Consider the following 25,901-nt stretch of genomic DNA (forward strand, 5'->3'; position numbering starts at 1 on the left):
GTACCGGGGCATTCCGGAAGTGGGGCGGGTCTGTCGTGGGCACCCGGAAGCGCGGGGATGCCCGGGGGGGGCGCGGGCGGCCGCCATGAGCAAGAGGAATCAGGTCTCCTACGTGCGGCCGGCCGAGCCCGCCTTCCTCAGCCGCTTCAAGCGGCAGGTCGGGTATCGGGAGGGCCCCACGGTGGACACCAAGGTAACGCCCTGCCCCGGGGGTGGGAAGGGGCAGCGCCCGCTTCACGGCGCTTCCTGAGCTGTGATACCCACCCCCGTCGGGGGCGGTGCGGAAGCAGCGCTCCAGGGCTTTGTCCCTGTAGGGCAGTTGTTACTCGCTTAAAAATGACTGAAATAGTCTTTGTAACTCGTCTTTGCTTCTGTGTTGACGGTTCAAAGCAACAGCGAGACGTCGCAGTGCCCCCCTGGCCATTGCTGCCGTGGTGGCCTTGCAGGACAACCAGTTCCTGCCTGTCAGTGCCCGAGGGGCCCGTGGGGCTGCGGGGAAAACAGTCATTGTTTCCGAAGTTGAACTGGCCCTTACAAAGCCTATGCGGGAAAGGGGGAAAAAAAGTGTTCTAAGAATATAGTAAAAAAAAAAAAAATGTATTGGAAAGCAGTTATCTTGAGTTCAAACTGAAAGAGGGGAGGTTTAGATTAGATATACGGGGAAAATTCTTCACTGTGAGGAGGGTGAGACAGTGGAACAGGTTGCCCAGACAAGCTCTGGATGCCTCATCCCCGGAAGTGCTTAAGGCCGGGCTGGATGGGGCTTTGATCAGTCTGGTCTAGTGGAAGGTATCCGTGCCCATGGCAGGGTGTTGGAACTGGATGATCTTTAATTTCCTTTTCAACCCAAACATAGGTTAATGGTCACAAGCTGTGGTGTGATGGCCAGGAAGGCATGGTAGGGGCAACAGAGTTTGACCCAGCTTGTTAAAAGGCAGCCTTTCTGAGGCACATTTTTCTTCTGTTTCCAAGGTGCTTTTTGCATGTGTTTCCCTCTAGGATTTTACAGGATGCCTTAAGAAATTAGCCCATCATTCTGGTAGTATAGCACATGTAAAGTTGTTTTTCTTTGATGACTAAAGAAATTTAAACTTAAGCTATGGAAGTGCTGTTTGTGGAGTTCTGTTTTTACCTAGTTGTACTTGCACAAATGTTTGGATGATCCCACCCTGAGCTGTATGTAGCCAAAACTAACCTAGTGAGAAAAGCCCCCTTTCCAGTGGCCCATTGTCATGGCCTGGATTTGAATTGTGTTTGTGCCACAGTGGATATACAAGTTGCTTTTGAAAATAGCTTTTATTACAAGCAGTCAGAGTATTGACTTTTACCACTGATTCCATTTGCCTGTATTGCCTTTTAAGCTTCAACTCTAGTATATTTTGGATCTTGAACTGAAGAGGCCCTTATCGCCTAACCTCTCCAGGCTGATCAGTAAAGTAATAGTCACAATGATTTATTAAAAAAAGTTAATTATGAGCTAGAATATCAGATAAAAGTATGCCTTTAATAAATTTAGTACAAACTGTTTCACTTCACTAGAAAGATTGTGTTTTGTCTGTCTCTTAGTAAATTCAGTAGGTTATGGTAATACTGTCTATTCTTCCTTATAAAATGAAGTTTTCATTTCCTCTTATATTGCCAAACTTTAGGTTTGTTGCACTGAGGTTTCCAAGACAGAAAGTTTGTTTTTATAAAATTTTATCCCAAATGATTCTGTCTCAGAGCACAACTTTGAGAGAGTGGAAACAGGAGCATGATCTTCCTTGTGTCAGTGCTGCTTGCAGTGATTTGCATAGGCAGCTTTGATAGCCCAGCCACCATGGTCCCACATTTCCCTTTGTGCTGTTTGGAGCACAGCTCAGAAGGTTCAAAGGGACCCCTGCATTTAAGATTTCCTTAGTGTTGTGTGGTAGACAGTGCTTGTACAGTGATGATAATGAACAAAAGGCATTTCTTACCTTCCAAGTTCCTTTGGTCTATAATTGAAGGAGCCCATGCTCCCATGCTGGTTTTTTTCAATGGGATGCTATGTCTCAGTGATGGAATTGGAGTGCCATTTGGACAACGTGAGTTGGGAGGGCCTGGCACTGACAGCTGTCAGAGAGTCTCTCCACTAACCTTTCTGCAAAAGTGAGGCCAAAGAGAACTGGCCCACCCTTAGCGGTTGTGATGTGGAGTGGTGATCAGAATTGCTTTTATTTCCCTTTCCTAGAGAGAGCAGCTTCCCCTTGCAGATGATGATAGTGACAATGGCAGTGACAAGGAAGATGAGCAGCCTCAAGTGGTAACACTAAAGAAAGGAGACTTGACTGCTGAAGAAGCAATGAAAATTAAACAGCAAATCAAAGAGGCCTTAAAGTCAAATGAATCAGGTGAGTTTCAAACTACTAACTTCTTGCTTTGTGTAGTCAAAGAGATATAACCCATGAAAGGGAACACGATATTTGCTCAGTTTTCTACTGTTTAATATTACCTTTGATTAGTTGTTCTGAATTTTTCAGCTAAATAATTTGCACTTGTGATTCCTAATCTCAAGTCATTGAGTACATATATTCAAGCTGTCTGGCTTTTAATAATATTGCAGTTCTGTGCTTCTTGATTGTGCAACATCCTACCTCCAAATACCACCCTAAATTAATTTTTTTGTTGTTGTTATTGCATGTCATTGTCCTGGTACGCAGTCTTCTGACATCACCTGTGATAATTTTTGAACTCATTAATTTGCTCAGCCAGATTTGACAGTGGAATGGATATCCTAAAGGTAATTGTCTGAGTTCATGAAAGAGAGTGTATGGGCAGAAGGAGGAATCTCAAGTCAGTGCTTCAGTGGAAGGAATGGCAGATGTGTATGTTTGGGAACGTGTTCACTTTGCTGGTCCATGTTATTACTTGTTATTAATCAACCCCCGTATGTGTTGTGACTGCAAAACTGAACAGATGATAAAATAGTGCAAGGTACAGAAAAAAACGTTTCTTTTCTACGAAGAATTAGACAGAAAGGAAAGATGGAAGTGGTGTGAGAGGGGTTGCTGCAGTTTGTCCATGTGTGAAACTACAGCTGATGAATACAGTTATGTTAAGAATTTCTGGCAGTATCCATCATTCAGATAGGGTTGACATAAGTCCTTTGAGTGTCCAGAAACTTCAATCATCACACAGGGTGTGATGAAATGTAGCTTTGTTTTTTGCTGACAGAAGACTTGACAGATTGAATGTGGCTATTAATGTCTTTACTGGAAATGTCTTGGCAATTAAGAATATAGGACTGGAACCTCACAAGTATTAAAAAAAGGATGATTCATAGAAACTGTAGACCTCTCCTGTGGTTAGCCATTGTGGCTATTTGCAAAAGCTGTAAATTGAATTTAGAGCACATTGAGAGGCCTAGCACAAGCTATCAATATGACATCCTTAGCTTCTCTCTTTTTCTGCCATTTGGATTTGAAAATTCAGGTTTGTGCTATCACTATGTAGAAGCATGTGTTAAGATTTAAATGGTATAAATGAAGAATTCAAATAACAGTAGTGGGAGAGAATACATTGAGAATCTTACATTTTTTGAAAAGCAGATTGATGAAAAATCTTATATTTTAATAATGTAGGTTAGCTTGAAACTAAATAAAACTGCATCTGATTTTTTTTCAGCAGGTAGATGTGTATATGTAAATGTTAGGCCTAACCAGACAGTGAACTATGGGCTGTGTTTATGTGATTTGAACTGCTCTGAGAATATATGTTCGGCTTCAGGCTTCCTTCCTGGTCTCTTGTTACTCAAGTGTAGTGCATAGAGGTGCTTGGTGTTGCAGTTTGTAAAGTTGTCACACGATTTCTTTTCACCCTCCTAGTATTGGGAGAAATGTCAACCTATTGGAAAGAAGTGGAATGGTTCTTTCTGAGAATTGGTTTCCTTTTCATATAAGCAACTTGAACTTTGAATGATCACAGTTGGAGGAAAAACGATTTTGTAAGGCTGGGCAAAAAGAAGTAGTTGTCCATGAGAATCTATTGAGGTGGAGTCCATGCTGTGAAAAAAGTCCAAAGGAACTGCCAACCTGAATACACAGTATGAAATGGAAGTGTATTTGAATAGAGTGTCTGAACTTATTTGGTGGAAAAAGACATTCCTAAGACATAATTATGTGTAGTGAGGATGGTAGTATTGAGTCCCTATAGGCCTGTGGCACCTCTGCTTATTACCCCTTCAGCCCTTCAGTAATAACTTGTATTTGGAGGAAAAAATCCATAGTAGTAGGTAGCAGGAGTGTTGGAGACTGCTGCCCTCTGTTCTACGTTATTGTATTCCTAGTCATTCATCTGCTTTTGCTGTTAATACGAGGTCTTGGCCTCCTTTTTTCTTTTTATGGCTTCTGGGAATAAACAGGGTAAGTGCTACTATGTTGCTCTGCTATGGAGAGGACCTGGTGTGAAATTTTCAGTGAAGGAAGGTGTGGGTGACTCTGCTACAGCTTCCGGAAGGCTTTTTTGAGTCTTGGGCCAATTTTGCACTGTCAGTCTGACCTCTAGATTTAAATTCTGATTTATACCTGAAGGCAGGTATTTAGACAGCTGGTTTCTTCCAGTTTAATAGTTTTGAGTAACGTGTGAATTTCTTTTGTTTTTTTGGCTATCAATTCTGAAAATGAGAAGTATAAAGAAAGTTTGGTGCCGCATGATTTGATTGCATTTCATATTGCTTTGATTTTTATCCCAGAGTTGAACGTGAAATTAATGTAATGTCTCCTAGACAGTAATATATAGCCCCAAATCAGATCATTGGTGAAATTACATGAAGCTGAAATGGTAATAGGGAAGTAAATTTCTTAACTGATCATCTTCCTTTCCAGCATGCATCAATGCTGAGACACCTTGGTAGATCCTAAGAAATGTGCTACTAACTATCTGTTATGAATACAAATTGTTAGTCTTTCAAAACACAGAAAGTACTCAGTTTTGAGGTTCTGCTCTCTTTTCTCTTTTATCTGTAGTGGTTGTCTTCATCTGAAGGACCTTGTCTTCAGGCTTTGTACTGGGATATTATTCTAGGATTTTCCGTATCTCATTTACATCCTTTCTCCTTCATTTTCTTCTATAACCATTTTGACATGGCTCATGGCTGCACTTTTTATTTCAGACACCAGTGGTTCCCATGACTTGCGTTTTCTTTTACAGATGAATAACACTTCTGCATTAATTTGGTAAAACCAGTTGATTAATGTCCAAGCTGCACTTAGTTGCCTTCTAAGGCAGAACAAAAGTCTAGTGAAGTTTTTCTGTTGGCTTTTGAAGTACAGTCACAGGGATTTTTTTTTAGGGTGAACCTTTCCTATATGAGAAGACATCCTTCGGTATTGAAATATTTTTCTCCATGGAGCACAGACTCAGAGGCTTTTAAAAAAGAAGTTGTCTGTTTATGAACAGTAATTTTGCTTTATGTTTTATGCATAATTTTATAAATTGTTGCTGTTGGTTCAGAGACAAAGAAAAGCAGTCTTATGAGAAATTAAATTTTCACAAAAGAAAATATGTCAATTAGTGCAAGATAGTTTATCCTAGCATTCATTGCAGCTTATGAAATTGATTTTTTTCTACTGCTTTTCTAGTTCATCTGGCCTCTTGGACACTCTGATACATGCAAATGACCGAATTTGGCAAAAAGTGTCCTTGTTCAAAGCCTTGTAATATTACTCTTGTTTCATTCTGTGTGTTGGTGCTGGGGGAGGACAACAAGAGAGGGGAGAGGCAAGGAGAATACAGGCTGTGGTGTCTTGGGCATCGGAGCTCTTTCTGATTCAGCACAAGCTGTTCTGATTAAGCAGCTGTTATATCAGATGCATACCACAGTGTTCATGCTACTCTGCATCATGTGAAATAGCAGGAACCTAAATCAAGGCTCATTTTATGGTATTTAAGTAACAAAAACTTTCCCAAGTGTTCTCATAAACGATTGAGACTGACTACCAGAGCAAGACTGGCCTTTTTATCTTCATACCACCAGTGTGCCAAATTCCTGTAGTAAATGCTTCCAAAGGCATGCGTAGAGAGAGAACGGGTGGCCAGGAAGCACTAGAAGGAGCATCTGAAATGGCTGACCTGAACTTTCAACCTTAGAAACCATTAAGCAATGGTCATATTTTTTTTCCCAACCTTCTATCTGTGAGGAGACATACATGGTTTGTGCTGCTCCTCCTGTTGTTCCTGACAGTTCAGTGGCATTTGTGTTTCCTGTTGTTGCCTCATTGACCCATGTGGACAGAAACTGCTGAAAAATGGTATTGCTGACTGCACAAATAACTACTAAATAAAAAGTACCGTAAACTGAAGAGTAGTACCTCTTTTTCAGACCCTCATTTCTACTTCTCTTGTAATATATAGCTTCCAATTAAAAAAGAAGAAAATATTTTGTGCCTTCATGGCTTCTTAAATTGTTGTCACTTGTGAAGTGAGTTTTCAGCTTAACCTCTGACTGTGCTTCTCTTGGTCAGCCAGTTTGTGATCCAGGTAAAAGCAGCAAGGACTAAGAACAGTCAGAATTTGAACTGCTAGTGTATTTTTTTGACTCATTTATTAGAACTGGATTTTATTATTTCTCCTGCAATGCTTTTATGTGTTTGACTTTGTGTATTTCTGTGTGTTTATCAGAAATCCTGCTTCTCATAATTTGTAATGCTGAAACAGTCTTTTATCAGGCCTCTTTTTTAAAAGGTACAAACACTGAGATTGTTTCTTCAGTCTTTTTTTTGCATTGCTTAATACAGGTCAGTTTTTTTGCAGGTCAGTGATGCAAACCAAAAAGATAGCTGACACATAAGAGCCTGGTAAAATCAGACAGAATAAAGTGAAGTTCTTTTACCAGCCGGAAAAGACAATCTTAACAAATCAACACAAATTTCTTGAACTGCTACATCAAATTCTTTCAAAAAGTGTAGCCCATCTTTCTCCCTCTTTCCACATGTTGCTAAGGTGAGGCCAGGCCTACTGTGTTTTATCTGCTTCATTCTTTGTCAAGCACTGCCAACTCACATAGTTCTCTGAAGCTGGCCTGGGCTTCCTGCTGAAAGGAATGTCCTTGAGCATATAATGTAATTTTGACAGTGTTAAACCAGGCCAAGAGCTAAAATAATTTCCTTTGATGCAGAATGATCTGCAAATAGTATTGTGGCCCTGGAGGTCAGAGCTGAGCTAGTTGCCATTTTGGTGGAGTTTTTGAGCTTTGCTGTTTATGCACTTAGCTTATTAGGTGTTTAATTCATATTGCAAAGATACTTATCAGTTTCTCCATCTGGTAAGCAAAATGGAATTATTTTGTGCAGTTCACAATGTGGGTAGCAGGACAGTTGTGAGTAAAAATGAAATTTCTGGCTTCTGTTTTTCCATGGATTATGAGTACATAGCTGTTCATCTGTTTTCTTTTGTGGATATGCTTTCATTACCTTTTTAGGGGTTAAATTTTAAAATATACCCCTCTAAGAAAATATAGCAATCACTCATCCAATGAGGTGTGGTTTTTTTGCTCATGCTTATGCAGTAGCTGGTTGTCCTGTTTCCACAGCTGTAGGGGTGCTGTATGCAGTTTGCACACTGACACATAGATAGTTGTGTCTGTGCCTATGTGGAGTTCTTATAGATACTTTTTTTTTCCAGAATTTGGCTTGTATTGTGCCTTAGATCTTGTTTGTTAGATCTGTGTTTCCAAATAAACATTGCAGTTATGCAACAATTAGTAAGAAGAATTATTTGCTATTAAACTTCTGAGTCCAAAAATGGAGGACCAGCTTCTGAGAATAATGATACGTAGTGCATTTTGTTTCATTAAGTGTGATATACTTTCAGAAATAATTATATTTCCCTCCTGAAATTTACTGTAGGCACTTCCTGAACTTGTGCAGCATCTAAACACCTAAGCCTTCCGTGCAGAATTCATGATGAATCCATTCAGGAGTATGCTTTTCATATCTACAGTTTATTGTTGCTAGCAATTCCTCATAACTGTAATGCTTTTCTAATGCACCAAGGCTGAAATATTTTTCCCCAAAATCTGGTTAGTTATTTTCTGCATAGGAGTATTTTCTCATAAACTAATGTAGAATCATAGAATCAAGGAATTGTTAAGATTGGAAAAGACCTCTAAGATCCATTGAGTCCCAACTATTAACCTAGCACTGCCATGCTGCCACTAACCCATGTCCCTAAATGCCAGATCTACATGTTTTTTGAATGCTGCAAGGGATGGTGATTCCACCACTTCCCTGGACTTGTTCCACTGCCTGACCACCTCCCCAAGTGGCCATTTCTTGTCCTGTTGCTTGTTACTGGGGAGAAGAGACTGATCCCCACCTGGCTACAACCTCCTTTCAGGTGGTTGCAGAGAGAGATAAGGTCTCCCTTGAGCCTCCGTTTCTCCAGGCTGGACAACCCCAGCTCCCTGAGCTGCTCCTCAGGACTCGTGCTCCAGCCCCTTCCCCACGTGCACCTTTTGGAAGTACACATTAGTTTTTTAAGCTAGGTTTCTTCTTAAAAAGGGTCTCTGAAACTTAAGGAATTCTAAGTGAAATTTGCTACTCAAGTTGATGTCTTCATTTGTAACACACAACCCTTAAGACACCATATTTCTTAGTTGTCTTGTCTTGAGTATGCACTGTAGAGAATTTCAGCCAGTGCCATGTAGGTCACACTGAAATGTTAGTCTTCTGCCATAGTGCTGATATACCAAGGAAAGGATTTGTGCTAAAGAGAAAAGATATTTATTGGTTATAATTAAAAAGCACATAATCATGTCAAACACATTTCTGTTGAATAATGAATTTCACAGAAGTAATTTAGTAAAAATATCTTGCACAGAACGTATGGCTCTTGAACATCCTGTCACATATACATTATAAAAATTGCAAACTACTGCAGCATAAGCCTTTGTGTCTGATTCATTTACAGTTACGCTTTCTTTTCCAGAAATACTGCCCTGATGCTGTTTCTTTGCAGTAGCTTTCCCCCTCTGCCTGATAATCATGAAAGGGACTTTTGTTTTTAAGATTGCTGTCTGCTTCTCTGCGTGTTCTAGAGCAAAATTAGCGAGTTGGAGTAGTTTGATGATTTTGCAGATACAAAGAAACCCTGAAACTTTCATTTATTATGATATTAGAAGGGCTGTTTATGACCATGTGATCTTAGCTGTCTCAGCAGAACAGAATATATTAGGAAAAAAAAAAGCTTTTTCTTTTATACGTGCTATTTCGTTCTTTATAGAATACCATAATTCTGAAATAAGTGCATTTGTTGTCATGAATTTTACAAATACTGAAGTGAGATTAGAGGATCCTATGAAGTTGTCCTCCCCACTTTGGTAAGTGGACATGAATTGAGTGTGTTGGAAAAGCTCTACTGCCTACAGTCTCTTCTAAGTTGGAGCTCTGGTTAGTGAAAATCCATTTCTAACAGGAACTGCAGCAGGATTGTCTTGAAGGGCTGGTTGCCATGGAACAGGTGGGTGCATATGGAGGACATTCATAGATACAGTCTTTGTGGCCAAAATGTACATTTTCATGATTGTTGTATTCTTTTGGGGGTCTCGCTGATCTTGGTTCAAGATGATAGTGGTTCAAGGTAATAGTGAAGGTCTGTAAATATTTGTGAGCATGTGCAGATGAGTTCTGATTTTACTGTCTTTATTACAGATGATGAACCAGAGCCTGCTGATGGAAAAATTATGTTCAGGAAACCAGCCAAACGTTCATCAGAGAAGTGTTTGGACTTCAATGTAAGTTCAAGTAAGAAGATGAAAGAAGCAAAGAAAACTAAGAGAGAAGCAACTACTTCTCAGAGTACAGCTAAGCAAGTAAAAAATAGCAGTCTTCTCTCATTTGATGATGAGGAAAATGATGATTAGGGGTTGTATTTTTTTATATTTTACTTACCTTTCTAGAAATCTGAGTAACATTGAGGGCTTTCATAGGAATTGAAGCATGGTGTTTGAGTATTCTCTTACTTTGTTATAGTCCAACTAGAGAAACATAGTATAAAATTAGCTAGAACTAAGTCTTTGCAGTTCAGCTGTAATTGTATGAACAGTGTGTTATGTCTTTATTTTTAAAGAGAATTTAACCATGTATGTAAAAGCTATTTGAGGTCACAAATGACTAGCAAAATATACCTGTACATATGCAGCTTATGTAAATTTTCAGTCAATATATTTTAAAATGCCCTCCATTACTAAAAATGTATTTCCTCTATATTGAATAGCATTAGTTGGCAGTTGTGTGGGTTTTACCTGTTATTGTTGAATTGACATTCAAAAGAGGGAGACTTCATTTCTGTGGAAGAGAGACTGAAGTTTTCTGTCTCACAGCTTAACAAAAGTTTGCACAACCTTTGCACTTGCGGTTTGGCAGGCTAGCTCTTTGCAGAGCATTGCAGTTGATAAAATCACTTAGTCCTAATCCTGTCTTTGGTGAATGCAGTCCAAGAAACGTCAAATTTGTTTGAATTGGTTGTAATAGCAAGATATAAAGATTTTGATTGTAGTTGATGTTATCAACTAATGCAAAAGGAGCCTAAACCACTGGAGATTGTGCACTTCAGATTTGACACGGATGGGCTCAGTGGTTTGATGGTATTTTGGGCTTAAAGTATGCTTGTTCCAGTTGGCTACCTATGTGTTCATAATTATTTGGGATCTCAGACAGCTTGTTTAAAAAGATGTATTTTATTTTTAAGCTGGGGAAAAGCATTATTTTATTCTTCAAGTAGGAAGTTTTAAACAGGAAATTTAGGTGGGAAACAATATAGCTGTGATACAAAGTTTTGAAATATTTTAGTTGCCGGTGTAAAGTACACTGAAAGTGACCATTTCAGCACCGTTTATGTAACAGAATGCTGAAATTCAAAATGACACTGAGAGCTGATGGGATTGGGGAGAATAAGGAATTGGAAATGGGACTAATGACTTCGAAATTATTTGGAAGTATGGTGTGTTCTGTAACCATATATAAGCAAGAACTGAGATTACTGCTGTTACAGGGTTATGAAACCAGTTCTTCTGCTGTGTGACAGGACATTTGAAATTATTTGGCCTGTAAAGCTTCACTGAGGAGCAAATCTCAAGTTGCTGTGTGAAACAGCTGATTTTAGTTTGTTCGTCTGGTATTAAACAATAAATTATGTTTTCTTTTAAGTGGTCCAAAGATATTTTAATAAAAATTTCAGTACATAAGATGAGATTTTTTTTGTCACGTGACATTAAAGCCTTCTGTAACTGCTACCTGTCTCTGTACATACCAGCTTACTGCAGCATAATATCAGATACAAATCTGCATACTGTTCCACAGTATTTGTGTGAGTGCCTGTTACCCTTATTTTGAAAATGAATAGATCTGTTGTCCTTTCAGAAAATTGAAGCCAGACCTGTCAGTCGTGGCTGGGCTTCGCAAATGAAGATTTGGGAAGGGCTCTACCCACGTCTGTTACAGGCACACTGGTGGCTAAAAAGGCCAATATGAGACAGGCACGTCTGGTTGCAAAAGGCACAGCAGAAAGACTCCTTAGGAGGTAAATTCTGCAGGGCACGATTCTTTCTGCATTGTCCTATAAATGGATATTAAAATCTTCTTGTAGCACTGGTCTCATATTAGAATTGCCAAAGAGGTGCAGTGTGACAACCTGACTATTCCCATGAGGACGTGTTACATTTGTAAACACATAATTTGTCTGTATTCTGCATATATAAAAAAGAAGAGCAAACTTAGGAAGAAGAAGTACAGAACCAAAGGTTCCCAGGAGTTCATATTTCCATTTATTTTGTATACTTTAAACTTGTTTGAATCTATTAAATATATATATAGATTACACCCATGAGAAGTCTTGTAGCATTCCAGCATACCAAAGGAATATTTGGGCATATTTCAACAACTGAGTAAATACTCTCACTTGATGACAGTCATCTGAACGAATGAATTAACCATTGACTGCTTACTTAAACTTTTCTGGCTCTTTTTGTCAGCACAGAAATGTACTTGCTTACATTCTTCTTGCACAGCCTGGAAGCTCTTCACTTTAGCTGTGAGGCAGTTTGGCAGTTTAGGAGACATGGCTATAAATGCTTGCCAAGGATCAGAGGGAATTTGGATTTGCCTTAAAATTATGGAGGGCCTCACAAATATGCAGCTAATTTGGCACGTTCAAAATAAGATGTTGTTTGAATCTTATTAGTAATTGCATTTAAACAAAAATTAGCATTTTTAGAGATAGATGTGGGAGACTGGAGTCCAGTAAAAAGAGGGTTATCTCAAAATATTGGGTGCAATACTTTTGTTTAATCATGCGTCTTGCCCTACAACTTCATGACAGATGTTTGGAATGCAAATAAATTAATTGGGTTTACTTGAGAGTAATATAATGGAAGGTATGTTGTTCTTCAGGCAACACAGCAGGGGAAAGAAAGGTGGATACAGAAACCCAATTTGTTTCCTTTATTCCAACTACGACTGTAGTGCTCTGACCAGGAGGAGACCTTTGTATTCATTGTATTTTACTCCCAGCTCACCTAACAATAACTGATTGGATATATTTATTAAGACGTGTGAGTGATGCACAAAAGCATTTTAGTCAGGTAGTCATGTAAAAATTCAGTGTTATTAACATGACGCACCAGGAAAATCACACACACCATCAACTCCCCGTGAAACCTGTGACTAAAGAGAACAATTACTCTTTCATTTAGGAAAGAAATGTGGAACTGTCTTAAGCAATCACTTCCTTAAGCAATGGATCATGGAAAAATTAATAATCACAAGAACTTTCTAATAAAGGGGAAACCAAAGTAAGTACATGAAAAGTGAGGCTAGTACTGGAAAGGACAATTTTCCTGGGTTTTCCTTCTCTCTTGTTCTTCCCTGCCTCCATCCACAGTCCTTTTCCCCTGCCACAGTGGTGAAGGTATATGTATTTATTTTCTCATGGGGCTTGCCCAGCTAAGTGTGAGAGAAGTGCTGAAGGAGCAAGGTGAGAGTAGCTGAGGCTTGTTGCCTATTGTGGGAATCTTGGTCAGATGTGGCCCATTACCTAATTTAGGAACCTCGTACAGTTTTTATTAGTAAAATACTTGAAATTTCGTGGTTCATTAATACTAAAACATTTATCGATGGTGTTAGCTGAGCAGTAAGCTGGAACAAACCTGGTGAACTGTAGTAGCATTGCAGCAATAGATGCTTATAGTGGAGGCTTTTTACACTGCAGAGGTGCTTGGATGTCATTAGGAAAGGTGAGATGCTCTGTTACCTTCATTTCTTTTGAAGAAACAAGATCTTTCTCCAAATAATAGGAATCAAGGTGAATCATCAAGAATACTGCATTTTGAGATAGAACTGGAAGAACAGGGGACAGAATGACCAGGAAAACACACGTGGGGGCAGGTGGCCTTGGAGTTCATACCTTTGGTTGTATTTCTAGTCTGAAATGAAACGAAATTTGTTATACTGCAAGTGTACATTTAATTGGCCTCAAGAGGAAGGGATGAGTCAGAATTCTATTCTTATAGTTTTTGAGTCCAGCGCTTTTCCAAGAAATATCATTTGGAAGATCAAAGATTGTGTTTTGTAGACACTGAGCACAAGAAGCCTGTATTTAACTGTTTTAATTACACATTTTTTAAGTTTCATCACAGGACTTAACGTCCTTTTTTGCAGTGCTTCAGTATATAATCCTGTTAGGAAGCTGCAGATTTATAATGAAGCAGGAAGTAGCAATGTCATCGTTTCAGCTGATTGTTTCCCTTCTGCTGTAGTTTATTAACTAAGTAATGCTTCACTTGGCTGTGCAGAGCCAATTGCATTCTCAAGGACATCAGGCATGCCTGAAGATGAGTCATTACCTTTTGTACAGCACAAGAGGAATAATATGCAGTCTCAGCAAGTGTTTGTCCATTGAAGTTGGTTAATAACCTATAGGCCTGTCCTGTGGCAAGATGCCATAAATCAATCCTTTGTGCATTCAGCAAACAGAAAGGCTGGTGTATCAGCTGCCTCCTCAGTATCATCCCTTTGTTCCCATTCCTAGAGCAAGATATTAGTCTGCAGAGACATTTTTCATGTCGTAGACCTCCCCTTCTGCCCCACTTCCTTGAGAGCATTCCGCAGGCAGCAGTCACAATGGTAGCCATTAAAACCACTGGAGACACAGCACACATGAGTGACTGCAATCTCCTGCAGGCTTCCTCAAGATTTTGAGAACCTGTAAAATCTCAGAACCAGCCCCTGGAAAGTAACTTCCTCCTGGGGAAAATGAATGGGACCAGTCAGGAAAATAATACAAGATTGAATTCTATAGTGTATACCCCATTATCACTTCTTATTTTTTGTTGGAGGTAAAGCAACAGCTGGCAAAAGCAGGTTTTTTCCTCTTATCAGGAGATGTAAAGTGGCTTTGGTGCCATTCCAATCCATATGGCAAAGGATTCCTTTTCCTTGACTCTTGTGGCCATCCACAGTGCAATGCCTGATTAGTTAAGGCCATGGGCAAGAGGGAACTACCTTGTAAGAGGCAGAAGTTATTAGAGGAAGGTGTTGTCAAACCTCTGTGGGGTAACGCTGATCACTGCACACTTTTAGTTTTGATATCATGAAAGAGTTGTTCCCTTAGGGACAGCACAGTAACAAAGAACTTTAAAAGAGCAGATTATAAAACTATGAGGAAAATGGTTAACAGCAGGCTGAAGGGCAAAGAGAAGTACTTAAAAACCATAGAGATCTGCCTGGAGGCTATTTAAGAACATTGTATTAGAGGCACAGATGGTTTGTATACCTCTGAGCAAAAACAGCACATGAGGAAGGATGAAACTCAGAGGGTTACGTGGGAGAAAAGCGTGAGTAGAGAAAGGTTGAAATGCATCCCTTAAAGATGACGACTCTCTGAATGACAGACTAGGGAATGTTACCAGGAGAGTGGAAAGAGTGGGAAAGTCAGTGCTAAGAAAAAGACTATAGCAGCTGCTGACTTTGGATCCCCAGGATGAAACACTGAAAAGATTGAGTCTAATAATGTCCAGGCCACTCTGCCTTTGAAAACTGGGCTACTCCAGATGAGACTTCACCAGAAAAACGGATGTACTCTTAATCTCAGTTAGCTGGCACAAGCCAAAATCTTAATAAAGGAGTCTGCAGTTTTAATATGTGACCAGGCCAAATTTAAGAGTAAAGGAGTCCATTCAAACATAGTTTCTCCATGCTAGGACTTTATTTTCACCTTGCGTTATATTCAGCTCCAAAAATGTTTTTAATCTTTGCTAAAGAAGGTAGAGATTAAAAAAAATAAAACAGTCCTAGTACAGATGCGAAATTTTGTTGTTGTATATCTGAGAATGAGAACACACTGATTATAAATTAGGCAGGGAACATTTCAAGTATCACAAACCTGATGATGTGTGCAAAAAGAGTCCCTGTGAAATCAATGAAAGTTATTTTCTGATTTAAAACCAAGGAAAAGCAGGGGAAGGTTAGAACAACTATTTTTGCAGTAAAACCTTGATGCACACAGTCTCACTGGGACTAGAGCCCTGGCATCTAGGCTGTTTTATTCTGCCCTGTTAAATTGAAACAAACAATTCAGCTGCCCGAGTCCCTTCTTTTCTCCTCTGACATGCCAGCTATCTTGAGAGAAGAGATTAAGCATTGTTCTGATGAGTGCCACAGCAGCAGCAGCAGCTTTATAATTTAAGGGCTGCATAAAATTTATGGAGCACTGAGAAGAGCTTAAATAAATTTTATGATTTTCATAAATTATTTCAGGCAGATGATGTTTGTGTAAAAAGCCAAGGATTTTTGAGCTGTTTATCAAATGGACAACAACACTGAAAATAGGAATTTTCAAAGGCACCTGTGGGAATTATGCATCTGAGTTTGATGGGAGTTAGAAGACTTGTTCCTTTGAGCTACTTAGTGTTCCAATATAAATTTTAAATCATTCCAAATTGCTTAAAATACTTGGTAAAAATCAAAATTAGATGAGGGTCAAATTCAGAGCAATTAAAAAATTTCATTTAAATGCTTAATATGCTTTTAAACAGTGGATGGGTAACTTGTAATTCTATTTCAGGTGAAAAACTAATTTGGCAGCTCTGAGCTGTAACATTTCATGAGTAATTTTCTGTATTTTAAGCTGCTTCAACTCCTCTAAACTGACATCATTGTGTTTCAGCTTATTTCAGAATATACTAAATATGGTACTAATGGTAAGAACCATTGCTGAATTCCTCTATGCTGGATGGGCAACTTGGACTAAATTATTTTCTGATGTTACTGCAGTGCTCTCAATGAAATGACACTGACAGATACATGAGCTCCTTACTAAACAAGGTAGTCTGAAGTGAGTGGGTTTAGATTCAAACAAGTTAAGTGTTGAACACTCCAGGATCTTGCCAGTGAATTCCTATAGCCAACAACATGCACAAATGATGGCAGCAACTGAATCAGTGGTCATTATTCTGCAAGAGGGGATTTGTGACTGCTGGGAATTAAACACTGAACACAGGCCACAGTGTGAGGAAAGCTAGTGCCATTTCAGCTTTAAAAATAATGTCATGGAGAAGAAACGTGAAATAATCTCACCCTATTTATTCTCTGCTTCAAACCTTAGCTGGAGTAATGTGTCTACTTTTGTGCACTATGCTTCAAAAAAGAAAGATGCAGTCCAGTTGGAAATCCAGCAGAAAGCATGACCTGTGAAGACAGATTGAAAGAACTTGAGAAAGGGGATGCAGGGAAAGGCATAAGACTGTGCTACCAGTCTTCAGACATGTAAAGCTTGCTGCAAAGAGGAAAGTAATAAATTGTTCTCTGTGTCCACTGGGAATACAGAAAGAACTAATGGATTTAAATTGTGGCAGAGGAGATTTAAGGAAGACATTACGACAGGCTTTACATCTGTAACAGTAGTGAAATAGTGAAACAGATTGCCTGGGGAGTTGTGGATCTTCATTGCCAGACATTTTTAAGAACAGGTTAGACAAACTTCTGTCAGGAATGATTTGGGTATAATTGATCCTGCCTTAGGGCAGAGGGCTGGACTAGATGACCTTGCAGGGTCCCTTCCAGCCCTATTTTCTGTGGTTCTCTCATTAGGAAGGCTGATGTCATATTCCTAGGACCTTACCATTCCTTTTAAAAGCAAAAACATGCTATAGTGATGGCAAGAGTCAGACTGAAACTGACAGTATCTGGGAAAATTCAGAGCTTGAGGTTGATATCCCAGCCTTAATTATTAACACTCGAATGCGTGTAACACAGATGGACTTTTTGAACAACTAAATACTTGGGGGTTACAGAGCTATGAGTCTTTTGTGACCAGACTGTGATCTTTTTAATAGCATGAGAATTTGTCTCTTCTAAAGTGTATTAATCCTACATATTGCAACTTCTGTTTTTGTCATTTGAGCAAGTGGCCAGCAATGGTCTTCAGCATCTGACATATTCCTGGTGGGTCACTCTCATTTCACATGCCATCACACATTTGGCCACATGCTGTGCTTCCACTCACTTACTCCAAAGCTCATTCCTCTGCTACAATTTATCATGATGCCAGTGCTCAGCTTCATTATGTGGCTGTGTTTAAATAAACTAATACTGCTGCTAATGTGCTTGGTATCCATCTCTCCGTTCTCACACACTGGATATCCCTCCTGCTGCTTTCTGCTCACATGTTCTTTTATGCCTGTTGATAAATTTCATTTTCATCTGTCTTTTGCTGCTTTCCCTTCATGGTGTGCTTGTGTTACAAACTGCAGTTCAGCAGTTTAGCAGTTGGATTGCATCCAAATATTACCAAATGCCACATCTTTTAATATCAGGCAGAGCAGCTTGAATTTTCTTCCTTGGAGTGCTGTAAAAGACACACTGACATGTTTTCTGTGCAAATGCCAAAAAAAAAAAAAAAAAAAAAAAAGTTTAACAAAAGATGGAGGGGTGTGAAGCAAGCTGAAAAGCCTGCATTCCCAGAATTTTCTATTTTCCCTGATTTCAGGATTTAGTTCATGACCCAGCTGCTGAGCTATGAAGCTGTGGAACTATGTCGGTTTCTAGCAGCCAAGAATTTGCTGTTGTCACTCTTGTGACTGGTAATACCTTCATGTTCAGCAATATGACTCCATATGTTTTTCTCCCCAAAGGCCATGCCTGGACATTGATGATCAAGTATTGCCAAGGCCTTGGGTTCTAAACAATTCTATGTCAAACCATGAAGTGGGGTTATAACATATATATATATAAACATACATGTGTCTATATATATATATGTATATGTATATATGCATATATTATATATATGAGTTTGAATTTGTCACAGAATCACAGAATCAACTAGGTTGGCAAAGACCTTTGAGATCCCTTAGTCCAACCTTTGACCTAACACCACCTTGTCAACTACAGTGTGGCACTAAGTGCCACATCCAGTCTCTTCTTAAATACCTCCAGGGACAGTGAATCCACCACCTCCCTGGGCAGCCCATTCCAATGTCCAATCACTCTGTCTGTAAAGAACTTTTTTCTAATGTCTAACCTAAACCTCCCCAACGCAGCTTAAGACTGTGCCCTCTTGTCCTACTGTTGGTTGCCTGGGAGAAGAGATTGACCCTCATTTGACTACAACCTCCTTTCAGGTAGTTGTAGAGAGCAATAAAGTCTCCCCTGAGCTTCCTCTTCTCCAGGCTGAACAGCCCCAGCTCCCTCAGCTGCTCCTCATAGGGCCTGTGCTCCAGTCCCTTCACCAGCCGTGTTGCCCTTTGGACCTGCTCCAGCACCTCAACATCCTTCCTGAACTGAGGGGCCCAGAACTGGACACAGTATTCAAGGTGCGGCCTCACCAGAGCCAAGTAAAGGGGAGGAATGACTTCCCTGGTCCTGCTGCCACACTATTCCTAATACAGGCCAGGATGCCATTGGCCTTCTTGGCCACCTGGGCACACTGCTGGCTCATGTTCAGCTTCCTGTCAATCAGATCCCCCAAGTCCCTCTCTGCCTGGCTGCTCTCCAGCCACTCTGGCCGCAGCCTGTAGTGCTGCATGGGGTTGTTGTGGCCAAAGTGCAGGACCCTTCAGCATTCATGGCTTTTGAGCTTTTCTTTACAGATACGTGGAGAATAGAAACTAAAGTAAAAATAAAACCAAAACCAGAATAAAACTGGGTGTTTTGCATAATCACATAATGCTTCCATAAGCTGAGACTTGAAAAAAAAACAGCATTACTGTGAAATCTGGTAGTGTTATGACTGGATATTTGTCCATTAAATTATTTAGCATCCGAGAGAAGGATGCTATCAGTTGTTTTTCATAATGGTGAGATGCTTGTCAGGATGCTTTGAGATACCCATTGCTGTATGTATCTTTGGTATTTCCTTGTTACAGACTGATCATATGCACTGGAGCTGTGGGTACTGCATGTGGCTTGCCACAGGAGACTTCCCTTAATTGCCTTGTGCTTTGAGTCAGAGTCCAGAGCAGCTTTTGCCATGTTTGTTCATCTGCTTTGCTCAAGACTTGTATTTCACCTGTTTTGGTGATAGATGGACCAACTGCACAGATACTCTGGCACATCCAGGTCACAGCTGCATTCCTTGTCCTTGTGCATTCTGTGTGCGTATTCCCCAGCTTCTGCTGGGGGATAAAGTGCACCACCAGTGCTCCAGAACCCACGTGCCCCCAGAGTTTCAACCTAAGGTGCATTGGCTCAGAACAGGCTTTTGTCTGAGGGCAGATTTCCCCCACGTCACTTGCTTCTACTTTGTGTTTTGCACTGCTCAAAACACTCCTTTTCTCTTCCCTGTGGGTACAGTCTGTGGCAAGGGATCACTTGACCTTGAAATGTGGTTTCATTCATTTTGCCCATATTGAGCTTGAAAGGAAGGTAAGTCTTGTTATTCAGACACTGCAACTGTGATAATTTCCTGCTCCTGTCAGATGTTTCCTGTGTAATACTGCTTCTTTGTGTTCTGTTTTTCCTTATTGGCAGGTTTTGGTGGCAACGTTTTTGAATTGCAGGTCCCCCAGTGTATTTTTCCTTGCACTTCTTGGACCATGTGCTCTTTAGTTGTTCTTCCCTCCTACAGCTCCAGCACTGAGGCTAACACATCACCCTGCAAATCCTGCTTGTGAGGAGGGAAGGGGCCTGTTCACTGCATCTCTTGAGCAGAACCAGTGTGAGTGAGCATTTGCCATGCAAGAATGTTTTTCAAAGGTTTTTGCATCCTATTGTACTCCTGCAACCTCCTGTGTTGCTCTCTTTGCCCTCAGTTTTGGGTTGGCACATACAGAGGCCAAAAGTACCTGTGAATTGCACTCAACCAGTTTCCCCAGCTTCTCTGCACCTTTAAGGAGCTCAGAAAGTCCACAGTGGCTGCAACACCAGCTGAATTTGGGTTTTGAGTGAGTTAGAGACTTTTATGTATGGATGCAACCTTTTTTAAGGTACCTTTCAGCACTTAAGAGCCTGTGTAGGCTCTAATAAATAAATGCTTTTATCGAAGTGTTGACTTTAGTGCAGTCATTCAGTACCACACACACAAATACATACTCATGAATCTTTTGAGCTGTGAGGTTTAGAAATCCAGTTCCTTGGTGATGTGTCATGAGTTTACAAGGCACCTACCCCGTTGGAGCCCTAATCTGTGCCACAGTGTCTGGGGTGCTACTTTAGTGCAGAAAAATAATAGTAATTTGTAAATGAGTCAGGGAGATTTTAAAATCAATTTTCTTCAGCAAACAGCAATTGTTGAAATGGTTGTGGTTATCGCTGAGGACTGAGCATATAAAATGCTTCAAGTCAGAGAATTGGATTCTATAAACATGTAATTCTTTTATCAATAATTCTTATGAGCAGGCTTCTTTCTACACTCTCCCTTTTGCCAAAACTCTCCCCTCTATTATATACTGAGCTCATTTGCCTCCTGGATAGTTGCGGATTTGTTGGTATACAAATTAATTTTGTTATTGACTAGAACGAACATTTGGAGGATAAGATTGCCATTGCTATTCATACCTAAAAGTAATCAATACAGGTACAGAGGAATAAATATTTTCGAACCAAGTAAGCATCCTCTCCAACCTTATTTTGCCTTTCTAAAACCCACAGGACTGTATCCTGGCTCTCATGCTTGTGAACAAAGCAGTGAGAGGCAACAGTGTTTACCTCTTATCAAAGGTAAGAAACTGCTCTCCTGGTCTTGGGTCTTCCCATACTCAGAAGTCACTCACTCATAACAGTGTATATCTACCCTTTCACTGCAGTGGTGATAATTGTTTGTCCGTCATCAATTTATTACCTCCAACACAGTGGAGAAGAAATAAATCCCTGCTTGAAACACCTTGACATCTCCTTGGAAATGGCAGAAAGCACTCTGTGACTACAGCGTTTAAAAGAAAGGGTGTGAGGGGGATATTACGATGATGTGGTGTGATCTGCATCAGCCTGGGATCTGACTGCGAAACGAGTATTATTAGCACATCAAAAGCAAAGTAAAGGGGAAAAAATAGCAAAAAAAAAGGTGGGGTTTGCCCTGTTCCTAGCCTATTCCACTGTCCAGTTCCAGCTGCTCCTGACCGATCGTTGGTTCCATTTGGGGTGTTTCAGGCTTGTCTTGCCCAGGGACACCCAGGAGATATGCGCTCCCTTGTAGCCAGATTGTGCCTTAATTTAAGCCTGAAATCAGCCGGGGGCGAGCAAAGCGTCAGAAGTGAATTTTGCTTCTCTTCAGCCAGCGGGTCCTTTCAGAGGGTTTGCAGAGGAAATGTCGGAGTGCGAGGGAGGAGGCCGTCCAGCCGCTCGGGCGAGCCCGGCTTCCCGTCACGGACGGGCTCGCTCCTTCCCGGCGCTTCCTCCAGCCGACAGCAGGTGGCGGCCGCGCCTCAGGCTCGGGGCGCGGGGCCGGGCCGGTCCCTCCCGGGGCTGTCTCCGGCTCCGCCGCTGCGCATTCCCGGCCCCTGGCGCCCCCCCAGCGCTCGGCGGCGCTGCCCGCCCGCGGCACCCGCCCCGCGGCCTGCGCCCTCCGCCCTGCCCCGACCGCCCCTCCGCCACGGCGGGGAGGCAGCGCCAGGCTCCTCGGGGCTGCTGCCATGTGGCGCAGAGATGGGGCTTGGCGGGTTATTTTGTTTATTTTTCCCTATTTCTCCCTGTCTTCCCTTTTCCTCCTTCCCTCGTCCGACTTCTGCGTATCTAGGGTAACATTTGCTGCTCGGGTTTGTGTTTAATTCGGGATGAGTGAGGAGCAAAGTGCTGCGAGCGGCAAGATAGAACAATACTGTTCTCCGGTGTTCTTGGGTTCACAGAATCACAGAATGTTCTGAGTTTGAAGGGGCTGATAAGGATCATTGAGTCCAACTGCTGGCCCAGCACAGAACCATCCCCAGGAGTCACACCATGTGCCCCAGAGCATTGTCCGAACGCTTCTTGAACTCTGTCAGGCTGGATGCTGTGATCGCTTCCCTGGGGAGCCTGTTCCAGTGCCCAGCCCTGCTCTGGGTGAAGAATCTTTTTCTGATATCCAACCTAAACCTCCCGAGACAAGTTCAAGTCATTCTTTCAGATCCTGTCACTGTTTGTCAGTGGTGGCTACTTGTTCGGGATTGCCTTTGGTGCTCCCAGACACTGTGTTGGCTCCTGCCTGCACTGTGCCACCATGGGCGAGTGGGAGCTGGAGCCCAGGGTGCCCAGCTGAGAGCCTCAGGGCCTCAAGGCTGGCCAGCCCTAGGGGGAGAGTGGGTACAGGGTGAGGGATGAGGTACACCAGGGCTTGCACGCTGCTCTGACTGTGGCCACTGACTGCCACAACTCAGGATTAGTGACCTAACTGATGGGCAATGCAGTCAGGCCTGTTGTGTTGGTTGGGGATGGGTGGGAGATTAACTGCAAAGAGTATGGGAGACTGCCTGTGGAGCACCCAAAAACAGACCAAAAGCAGAGCTGAGCAAGACAGCAATAAAATGCAATTAAGAAGAAACAGTGGAAAAAATTCCTCTTTCCAATGGAGGGTACTGTTTTTGGGCTGTCTTACAATCAGTATACACAGAGATGGAAGCTTAGTTAAGTGAAAGTCTCCACTGCCCTGACCTGTCATCTATTCACATTATTTATCACTTATTTCCCAGCACAGACATGACCAGAATTTTATTAAGCAGAACAAACTGGAGTTGAATATTTAGGCTGAAGTGCAATTGGTAATGCAAAAGGAGTGGCCCTAGTAAGATGTGATTTCTAATATGCCATAAAGTGCAGAAGAGTTCAGGTCAATTAATCAATATTTGTGGAATTGCAGAGTAAAATTTCCAGCTACTGGATGTTTGATACCTGAGTATTTAATCATTAGACCACTGAGCCTGTATGCATAGGTGATGTCGTAGAAAGGCAGTATGTGCTGGAGACATAAAGTCGTTCTGGAGGTGATAAGGTTTTCTGATATCTTGAATTTGACCTCTTTTGGGAATAGGATCCAGGCACAGTTCAGGTGATGAAACTTGCACAATATGATAAGGAACAGGAGCTCATTTAAATGAATCTGCCAGACAACACTGAGACACATACCAAAGAGCAGGGAGAGAGGAGGAAGAAACATGAGTTTGTCTCTGGACACCTTTATTATGTCCTACCTGTATTTCCCTGCCACTGGGAAGCATAATTTCTGTGTAGGATGTCTGTCTTCATCTGTGAGGGAGGGAGACAGAGGTAAGCCAGGCACCAAGGCAGCAGAGCCATCACTGCTCATTATTCCTCACGAAGAATAGGACCTGTGGGAATAGCTATGCCATTGGCACTGAACCAGTGCAGGCTAGGGATGATGCCACAGCCACTGCAGTGAGATCTTACTTAAAGATGCAATTTTACCACTTTTCTTTCTCTGCCAGCCTGGGCGACTGCTCACCTTGCTTATACCTCTGATTGGCCTTCTTTATACCACCATTGATGACAAGGTACTCCTAAGTGCAAATTATTACAAATAAATGGGTATAAATATCTATTAAGAATTACAGAAAGTAATGCTACTGATAATTAAATTGGCAACCCTATCTGCCATGCAGCTGACCAGGGTTAGCTTCACTTTACTGCAGCAGCTGCATCCACACTGTCTTGAGGTGAAACTTAAGTTCCCCTTAAGTCAGAGAGGAGGTGATCCTGTAAGCCTAAGTCTTTGAAGCCGGGCCTCTTTACATGGCTAAGCACGTCCAACATGCTCTAATGCCAGCCAGTACACACGGGGAGCTGGGCCACAAGCTATCTGTGGGGGCAGCGGAGCTCTCAGCAACTAAAGCCACTCCAGAAGTTGCTCTTTCAGAGAGGTCCAGATGAAACAAGAGAGGCTGTTTACTAGATGTGAAATAAAGGTTTAAAAGCTCAGGCATCCTTTCTAATCTAGAGTGAGGGGGGTTCTGTTGGTTATATTGTAGATATTGCTCTATTTCAGGAAGTCTGAGTGTGGGGCAGTTGTCCCCCCTCCCACTGGGGGACCACAAACAGGTGCCAGGGTTTTATGACTATCCAGGCCTTCTCCGGTTGCTAAATGGGTGGGGGAATCCCTTCTAGATCCTACCCAGCTGAGAAGGGGATTCCAGGGGGCTCCTGCTGTGGAAAAGGCTGACAATCCAGCTCTGCTCTAATTATAGCATCAGAAGGAGGCAATATTAGAGGTACAGATGATGGAGGGTATTTACTACCCTGCTCCTTTCTCCAGGAGGCACTTTTTGTTCTTTGCACTCAGTTTTAGCACCACAGGAGTACTGAATGCTCAAGAGTTCTTGGTGCTTAAACCAAAAATGAAACAAAGAGTGAGAGTATTGATTCTGTTTCTTGTATAACAGTCTCCACCCTTCAAACTCTGGAATAAGTGTTTGCAGAATGAGACCCTTCAGTGAAACACACGCTTTGAATTTCAAGCCCAAACTTCTCCCACCATATGCAAAGACTTTGTTATCACACAGATCCTTGTCATCACATCTGCTTGATCAAAGCGTTCCTGGACAGAAAGTGGGGGTTGCAATTGCCAAGCAGGAAAAAAAAATAGTAGCTCTATGCCTTACCCAAGCCCGTTGTTGTTCTTATGGCTGCACTCACAGTAGCTGCCGCCTTTCCTCGCAAAGCCAGAGTTTAACACCTCTGTTTACCAAAGCTCCAGTTAACCAAAGCTCCAGTCCTCTGCAGGAGGTGATACAGAAAAGCAAGAGTCTCTCTTACCTTATTCAAACAGAGTCCCAGGGTTTCTGAAGAATGTACAGGAAGCCCTGTCTAGGAATCGTTATTCCCACTATCCCTTGGCTGTTTTTTGAAACTTGATTTCATTTCATGGGGTTTTAAAATCCAAGTAGTCTTTCCCACGTCCCTTTTCCTCCACACTGTGGTAATTCATTCCTGGACTATAAGCATTTGCACCAACCAAACATATCAGCAGGTCTGAAAAAATGAAACAGGTACTTTACATGTAATTAATTTAATGATTTGCTCAGTTGCTGATTCACGTGCATAACCTCAATTAACATTAATGGGAGTTATGTAGGCATGTCAAGGGCAGAATAGACCCCTAATAATCTAACATGGAATGTTATTACATTGCTGCTGTAATTATATCCTGCACAGACATCATTTCTACTTTGCTTCATGAACTGTTCTTCAAATGTGGTGGCTACTCATCTATTATGCTGCATATGTTAATGCTGAGGTTACTCTAAGTATTATCTTTTCTTCTTCGTTGTTCTGCTGCCTGTCCACAAGAGATACAGGGGGTTGAATAAGTAACCAGCCACTTGGTGTTTTTGCAAAGCTACAAGTTTTGGAATTTGAAGGTGATATTGAAAGCCAAAAACAATCAAAAACCAACAAATCTCAGCAGAACAGCATATCATCTCTCCTTCAGCTTTTTATTTTTATTCATTTTTAATTGGAATCTGA

At 41.4% G+C, this 25,901-nt stretch overlaps 1 protein-coding gene and 1 long non-coding RNA gene across 2 annotated transcripts; one reads left to right on the forward strand and one right to left on the reverse strand.

The window, feature by feature from the left end:
- The first annotated feature begins 37 nt into the window (after nt 1-37).
- KIAA1143 (KIAA1143 ortholog) lies at nt 38-11,203 on the forward strand. The gene is made up of 3 exons (XM_064670764.1): nt 38-193; nt 2,213-2,372; nt 9,669-11,203. The coding sequence occupies exons 1-3, from the start codon at nt 86-88 to the stop codon at nt 9,878-9,880; spliced, it is 480 nt and encodes a 159-aa protein (XP_064526834.1). The 5' UTR covers nt 38-85; the 3' UTR covers nt 9,881-11,203.
- On the reverse strand, nt 10,759-22,155 carry LOC135421925 (uncharacterized). Its single transcript, XR_010434250.1, has 2 exons — nt 18,888-22,155; nt 10,759-18,534 (listed from the first exon to the last, which is right to left on the reverse strand). It is a non-coding gene; the product is annotated as an uncharacterized LOC135421925 (long non-coding RNA).
- Between the last annotated feature and the right edge of the window lie 3,746 nt (nt 22,156-25,901).

Source organism: Pseudopipra pipra, chromosome 1, assembly GCF_036250125.1.
Source record: "Pseudopipra pipra isolate bDixPip1 chromosome 1, bDixPip1.hap1, whole genome shotgun sequence".
Lineage (NCBI taxonomy): Eukaryota > Metazoa > Chordata > Aves > Passeriformes > Pipridae > Pseudopipra > Pseudopipra pipra.

Excerpts from the sequence above, each read along its gene's own strand:
- KIAA1143 (XM_064670764.1), top strand. The coding sequence starts at position 86 with ATGAGCAAGAGGAATCAGGTCTCCTACGTGCGGCCGGCCGAGCCCGCC. Across the intron at positions 194-2,212 it reads GCCCCACGGTGGACACCAAG|AGAGAGCAGCTTCCCCTTGC; the intron begins GTAACGCCCTGC and ends TCCCTTTCCTAG. Across the intron at positions 2,373-9,668 it reads CTTAAAGTCAAATGAATCAG|ATGATGAACCAGAGCCTGCT; the intron begins GTGAGTTTCAAA and ends TCTTTATTACAG.